Source organism: Oncorhynchus clarkii, chromosome 4, assembly GCF_045791955.1.
Source record: "Oncorhynchus clarkii lewisi isolate Uvic-CL-2024 chromosome 4, UVic_Ocla_1.0, whole genome shotgun sequence".
NCBI classification, from domain to species: Eukaryota; Metazoa; Chordata; class Actinopteri; order Salmoniformes; family Salmonidae; genus Oncorhynchus; species Oncorhynchus clarkii.
In genome coordinates, this window is record NC_092150.1 from 51,866,344 (window position 1) to 51,874,165 (window position 7,822).

General features: G+C 41.4%; 1 protein-coding gene across 1 annotated transcript; it reads left to right on the top strand.

The window, feature by feature from the left end:
• Nucleotides 1–236: 236 nt before the first annotated feature.
• LOC139406929 (zinc finger protein 664-like) lies at nucleotides 237–7,525 on the top strand. The gene is made up of 2 exons (XM_071150092.1): nucleotides 237–793; nucleotides 6,014–7,525. Exons 1-2 carry the CDS (start codon nucleotides 478–480, stop codon nucleotides 6,721–6,723), a joined length of 1,026 nt encoding a protein of 341 aa, XP_071006193.1. The 5' UTR covers nucleotides 237–477; the 3' UTR covers nucleotides 6,724–7,525.
• The last annotated feature ends 297 nt before the right edge of the window (nucleotides 7,526–7,822 follow it).

The following is a 7,822-nucleotide window of genomic DNA, read 5'->3' on the forward strand; positions in this document are numbered from 1 at the left end:
CTGCCTTAAAAATATGCTGTGGTAAACATGTTTTATTCGCACTAATCAATCAACACATTCCTGTCTTTGTATGTCTCAATATAATGGTATTATTTAATTAAATTCATTTAAAAGAATCTTTGTCTGAAAATAAAATATGATCCTCAACTGCGTTTCCCACTCCAGTCAGCAGACGGCGATGTGCGTCTTTCAGGCGTTGCTGCTAGCGTGACGTATAATCTAGTGGACGGTTCTTCATAAACAGTTCGTCAAACACCTCGGTAGCTTGATATCCAACATAGCCGAAATATTCCAGCTGTTTATACGCTTTCGGCGTATATTAGCTAATGTGTTTTAGACACACTTCTGTCGTATCTACTTGTTAACCTATTTAATTTAATATTACGTAATTTTTTATTAGTCAGCTATAGTAGCTGGCTGGGTAAGTTAGCACTAGCATGGTCACTAATGATAGCTGGCTAGCTAACATCCCCGAACATGAGCTCCCTAAACTTCTCCCCTCCTGTTAAAGAAGAGGAAGTCTGCTGGACGGAGGAAGAGGGTCTGTGGCTGAACGTTGTGGTGAAAGAGGAGGAAGAGGATGTCAAAATACAAAAACAAGTAGAGGGTGAGGCTGTTACAGTGAAAGAAGAAGAGAAAGACTCGTTCAGAGTGAAAGAGGAGGATGTTACAGTCAAAGAGGAGGAAGAGAAAGAGGAGTATACAGTTTTTGGAGTGAAGAAGGAAGGGGAGATTACTATCACATTGAAAGATGAAGATGAAGAGGAGGAGATAGGATATCTGATTAACACCAGTAAGTACTGCCTTAAATCGGTATTTAACTTTGGATATTCGGAGTTGGCTCGTCAATACCTCTTCAATGAAGGACCCTAGGATGATGACCGATGTCTACAATCAGACGGCGCAGAGAGCAAGCTACCCCTTGTTTTTTCCGTTCTGTTTCCAAAAAGTGACTTAACATATATATTTAAGAAGGGTCTATCTGCTGACCGCAGACTGGGGGGCACGGCATGTAGTGATTTTTGTGTAGTGATGATTTACTACACACTGTGCCCACCAATAGTGCCATGTGAGAGTTGGGTTGGCTACACCAAAGATTATGGATATACTAACAAGATGTCTCTCCGACCAAACAAGGGGAGTCGTTGTCCACAAAGCGGCACTGCGGATTCTCTAGCTCCCGCCTCCCCTTTCTTTGGGTATACTTCTTATTATTGTCATCCATTGTAATCCACAGACATGAACACACCGTTCTATACAGTCCACCTGGTAGAGGTTCATATCTGACAGAGATGAACACACCGTTCTATACAGTCCACCTGGTAGAAGTTAATATCTAACAGATGAACATCTCTTTTAGGAACTTAGAAAGAGGGGGAGTCTACAGCTGCAAAAACTAGGATTGTGCCTTTGGCTTCTGGACAACGAAATAAAGTTGATATGAAAACCAATAGAACAGGAGAGAAATGGCATAGTGGTGGGTCTCCAATAGAACAGGAGAGAAATGGCATAGTGGTGGGTCAAACAGAACATGAGAGAAATTACATAGTGGTGGATCCAATAGAACAGGAGAGAAATTACATTGTGGTGGATCAAATAGAACAAGAGAAAATTACATAGTGGTGGGTCCAATAGAACAGGAGAGAAGTGGCATGGTGGTGTGTCCAATAGAACAGGAGAGAATTGACATAGTGGTGGGTCCAATAGAACAGGAGAGAAATGACATAGTGGTGGATCCAATAGAACAGGAGAGAAATTATATTGTGGTGGATCTAATAGAACAAGAGAAAATTACATAGTGGTGGGTCCAATAGAACAGGAGAGAAGTGGCATGGTGGTGTGTCCAATAGAACAGGAGAGAATTGACATAGTGGTGGGTCCAATAGAACAGGAGAGAAATGGCATAGTGGTGGGCCCAAGAGGTTAATAAATTGAGATACATTTGCCCAAATTATATAATAACTCCTGTCTATACAGAAAGAAAGAAAATCCTTGTCGTTGCCACAGAGGAATTAGGGATCATTAGCTTCTTTAAAAAAATAGCTGTGTATGGTTTCAAATCACAAGCTTGTAGGCTTATGCCTATTTGGGCAGTGTGTGTGGCAATAGGCCTCACTGATTACTGAGTTGCGGCTGTCAGTGAAAAGCATCTCAAATAGGTGTGAAGATAATGTCTCTCGAGTATAATTTAAAATGTTGAGACAAGAAGAAGGGGAGGGTTGTGTGGTGAAGATATAGGTGAGTCTCTTTAGAAAAAGTGTAGTACTGTAGAAACACCCTCCAACATGAAGGGCTTCCCCAGTATAGTACTGTAGAAACACCCTCCGACATGAAGGGCTTCCCCAGTATAGTACTGTAGAAACACCCTCCGACATGAAGGGCTTCCCCAGTATAGTACTGTAGAAACACCCTCCGACATGAAGGGCTTCCCCAGTATAGTACTGTAGAAACACCCTCCGACATGAAGGGCTTCCCCAGTATAGTACTGTAGAAACACCCTCCGACATGAAGGGCTTCCCCAGTATAGTACTGTAGAAACACCCTCCGACATGAAGGGCTTCCCCAGTATAGTACTGTAGAAACACCCTCCGACATGAAGGGCTTCCCCAGTATAGTACTGTAGAAACACCCTCCGACATGAAGGGCTTCCCTAGTATAGTACTGTAGAAACACCCTCCGACATGAAGGGCTTCCCCAGTATAGTACTGTAGAAACACCCTCCGACATGAAGGGCTTCCCCAGTATAGTACTGTAGAAACACCCTCCGACATGAAGGGCTTCCCCAGTATAGTACTGTAGAAACACCCTCCGACATGAAGGGCTTCCCCAGTATAGTACTGTAGAAACACCCTCCGACATGAAGGGCTTCCCCAGTATAGTACTGTAGAAACACCCTCCGACATGAAGGGCTTCCCCAATATAGTACTGTAGAAACACCCTCCGACATGAAGGGCTTCCCCAGTATAGTACTGTAGAAACACCCTCCGACATGAAGGGCTTCCCCAGTATAGTACTGTAGAAACACCCTCCGACATGAAGGGCTTCCCCAGTATAGTACTGTAGAAACACCCTCCGACATGAAGGGCTTCCCTAGTATAGTACTGTAGAAACACCCTCCGACATGAAGGGCTTCCCCAGTATAGTACTGTAGAAACACCCTCCGACATGAAGGGCTTCCCCAGTATAGTACTGTAGAAACACCCTCCGACATGAAGGGCTTCCCCAGTATAGTACTGTAGAAACACCCTCCGACATGAAGGGCTTACCCAGTATAGTACTGTAGAAACACCCTCCGACATGAAGGGCTTCCCCAGTATAGTACTGTAGAAACACCCTCCGACATGAAGGGCTTCCCCAGTATAGTACTGTAGAAACACCCTCCAACATGAAGGGCTTCCCCGGTATAGTCCTGTAGATACACCCTCCAAGGATAATTTGTCTTTCTGATTTTGAATTGTAAGACAAAATTATTAGTCCATACTGCTGTAACCCATAGTAACATATTAGATAACATTCACAACATGGAACAACAGTAACCATAGTAACACATTGGATAACATTCACAACATGGAACAACAGTAACCATAGTAACATTGTTTCCCCCAAAAAATCTAAAGGAAGTTTGTTCTGAAGTGTCTGTCCTCGATCTGAGAGAGAATAAAAAATGTTTTTAACCCCTTATTTATGTCACTAAAGTCTTTCCACATTTTGTTACGTTACAGCCTTATTCTACAATGGATTAAATAAATACAAATCCTCATCAATCTACACATAATACCCCATAATGACATCACAATACCCCATAATGACAAAGCGAAAATAGGTTTTTAGAAATAAAATCACATTTATTATAAAGAAAAAACAAATACCTTATTTACATAATTATTCAGTCCCTTTGCTATGAGACTTGAGATCTTGACTTGAGTTCAGGTGCATCCTGTATCCATTAATCATCCTTGAGATGTTTCTACAACTTCATTGGAGTCCACCTGTGGTAAATTCAGTTGATTGGAAATGATTTGGAAAAGCCCACACCTGTCTGGCTACCACAGCATTCTGCAGCATTTTGCTACACTCGCATTAACATCTGCTAACCATGTGTATGTGACAAATAAAATTTGATTTGATTTTGAAACGATACGCCATCCCATCTGGTTTGCGCTTAGTGGGACTATCATTTGTTTTTCAACAGGACAATGACCCAATACACCTCCAGGCTGTGTAAGGGCTATTTGACCAAAAATGAGAGTGATGGAGTGCTGCATCAGATGACCTGGCCACCCAACCTCAACTCAATTGAGATGGTTTGGGATGAATTGGACCGCAGAGTGAAGGAAAAGCAGACAACGAGTGCTCAGCATATGTGGGAACTCCTTCAAGACTGTTTGAAAAGCATTCCAGGTGAAGCTGGTTGAGAGAATGCCAAGAGTGTGCAAAGCTGTCATCAAGGCTAAAAATATATTTTGATTTGTTTACCACTTTTTTTGTTACTACATGATTCCATATGTGTTATTTCATAGTTGTCATGTCTTCACTATTATTCTACAATGTAGAAAATAGTACAAATAAATAAAAACCCTTGAATGAACAGGTATGTCTGTAACCGATGTGAAATGGCTAGCTAGTTAGCCGTGGTGCGCGCTAATAGCGTTTCAATCGGTGACTTCACTCGCTATACTGTTACATTGATGCTGTTGACCCAGATCACTGGTTGCTGCGGAAAAAGAGGAGGCCAAAAGGGGGGTGAGTGTAAACGATGTGATATGGCTAGCTAGTTTGCGGTTCTGCGCGCTAAAAGCGTTTTAATCGGTGACGTCACTTGCTCTGAGACCTTGAAATAGTCGTTCCCCTTGCTCTGAAAGGGCCGTGGCTTTTGTGGAGCGATGGGTAACGATGCTTCGTGGGTGAATGTTGCTGATGTGTGCAGAGGGTCCCTGGTTCGAGCCCGGATCGGGCGAGGGGACAGAAGCTATACTCTTACATGTCCAAACTTTTGACTGGTACTGTATATCTCATTAATGTTTTTACATTCAGTTTCAAAAAGTAACTTTCTTACCACTTCTTCCATAGTCAAACATGTAAGGAAAGATTGTTTTTAAATCAAAAGGGATGCTGTAAAAAATGTTTTGAATTCAAATGGATTTACCCAGCCTACAAAGCACTACAGCCACTCTGTGATGACCAGTTCTGCTCTTTTATTGAGGGATATAGTCTAGATTACACCTCATAGGAAGATACTAGATACTGTTTGTCTTTGGCAGGAGAGAGACCAGACTCTCACTATGACAGCAGGAAGAGTCCTTCAGGGAAACCAGACCCAGAGACACCCAAACCAGCGAGACAACACCACTGCTCCCATTGTGAAAAGAGTTTGCTGGTTAGGGAACCTAAAACGCCATGAGAGGACACACACAGGAGAAAAGCCATACCACCGCTTCCAATGTGAAAAGAGATTTTCCAGATCAGGGGACTTAAAAGCTCATGAGTGAATTAGTGAATAGACACAGAGCTTAATGTGAGTTTCCTTGAGTAGCACTCCTGATCTTGCGCTGATAGTGCGCTGTAATATTCAGAATACATTGTGAAAATCTAAAATCTTCGCTCACCATTTTTGCTCCAGGCAGATATACTACATCCATAACTAGCGGTTTCCTCATCAGGAGGGAGGTGTTTCTGCAATCAAATTGTGTGTGCATCGCCCTCGTGCTGCAATTTTAGCAAACATAGAAAGGGGCCGATATTGGAGACCAAAAGTCGTCTGGCACAGTGCTTAGGATTTCAACAACTTGAATAACTTATTTCTGGCCTACAATCATCGATGTTACTACTAATGTGAAAACAAGACAAACTAGAACTTTCTCACTTGACTGTCTTAAGACAATTGTCAAATAATTTTAACATTCATTACAGATGTCAATTGTTGTACAACATGGCTACGCTGTTGGCATCACATTTTACTATGGATTTCCGCTGTTGTGGGCCTTTAACCATCTGCCTGACTCTGTTCACACAGGAAAGAGACGTGACTATCTTGGATCCTCTGGGGAGCCTCAACAACCTCATGATGCTGACGAGGCAGAGAAAGGTCTCTCCAGATCTGAACTCCTCAAGAAGCACCAGCAGAGACCCACAGGGAAAAAATCTCACTGCTGCTCTGACTGTGGGAAGAGATTCACCTCCTCAGCAGGCATTACAATTCATCAAAGAATCCACACAGGAGAGAAACCTTATAGCTGTGATCAATGTGGGAAGAGATATCTTACATGTAGCAGTCTAACTAAACACCAGAGAACACACACAGGAGAGAAACTTTTTAGCTGCTCTGACTGTGGAAAGAGTTTTGTTTCTTCGGGATGTTTAGAATCACACCAGAGAACACACACAGGAGAGAAACCTTATAGATGTGATCAATGTGGGAAGAGTTTTGTTACTTCTAGCAGTCTGACTAAACACCAGAGAACACACACAGGAGAGAAACCGTATAACTGTAAACAATGTGGGAAGACTTTTAGTCAGTCATTCAGCCTGATATCACACCAGAGAACACACACAGGAGTGAAACCTTATAGCTGTGATCAATGTGGGAAGAGTTTTGTTACTTCTAGCAGTCTGACTATACACCAGAGAACACACACAGGAGAGAAGCCTTATAGCTGTGATCAATGTGACAAGAGATACTCTAGCAAAAGATCTCTGATCAAACATCAGAAAAAACATACATGAAGGAGTTGTTTCACGATATCAATGAAATAAAATCTCAAAATGTAGAATGTTTTAACATTGTAGTAGGAGTATTTTAATGAAGTCACAATGTAGAACCCTAAACGTTTGCCCCCTGTTCAATTGATTTCAGCGTGATATGGATATTAGCCTTGGGAAAAATCCAGGCTCTGAAATGGAAGAGTACTATTTATGTGGTCTAACAAAAAGTGACTAACAAAAAAAGAGTTGTGTTGCACTTACCGCGTTGGCGACCCACTTGAATCAATATGTAGCTAGCTGTTTTCTACAAGTTGTCTTCTAACCAGTGATGTACACATTATTCCCAGATTCCTTGTGGTTTTTGAGCTGTTAGTTTGATGAGTGATGACAAATAAGTGTTCCATCTCTCCAAAATGTAGCTGACTTTCTTCTGCAGGTTGTCCTCTAACCAGTGAGGTAACAGGTAACTCTAATTTCCAGGTGTTTTTTTTGTTTGTTGTGTTAGTTTCAACAGCAGTACAACCTGATTTCCCCACTAATCGAAATCAGTGATTTATTATTACTTGTCAAAACAAGTGTTTCTGGTGCTTGTGCAGTTTATAAGGTGCTTGTTTAATAAATAAAAGTAATATGGTTATTGTGGCAGATGTGTTTATATTGTACATTTTATGTTTAGGTTTTCAATATATCACAACCTGTTTCTGCATATTGGTTATTGATTTGGACACGTTAAAACTGTGTTTTGACATTGGGACTATCTGTTGCAGGAATTGAATTCCTATATGTTTTAATACCCAATTAAAATGAAACACTGTCAATTTCTAAGAATTTGTAAGACTCTTATTTGCATAAAATGGACAGAGACCAGTCTCAAAATCAATCAGCAGCATTTATTCTCGAGAGTACTGAACATGATACAGTTTACCACAGGTTATAAACTGAAAATTACGTCATTAGTTTCCGTACTATCCCGTCTCATCTCCACTCCAGTACAATGGCTGTATAGTTCTCAAGCCTTCCCACATCGTAGATGTGTAGATAAGCATTCTAGCCAGTCTGACTATAAGTTCATTAATTTCTACCAAGGAACAGACAGTCATTGTTCTAATTCTTGATTATA

Excerpts from the sequence above, each read along its gene's own strand:
- LOC139406929 (XM_071150092.1), top strand. The coding sequence starts at position 478 with ATGAGCTCCCTAAACTTCTCCCCTCCTGTTAAAGAAGAGGAAGTCTGC. Across the intron at positions 794-6,013 it reads AGGATATCTGATTAACACCA|GAAAGAGACGTGACTATCTT; the intron begins GTAAGTACTGCC and ends CTGTTCACACAG.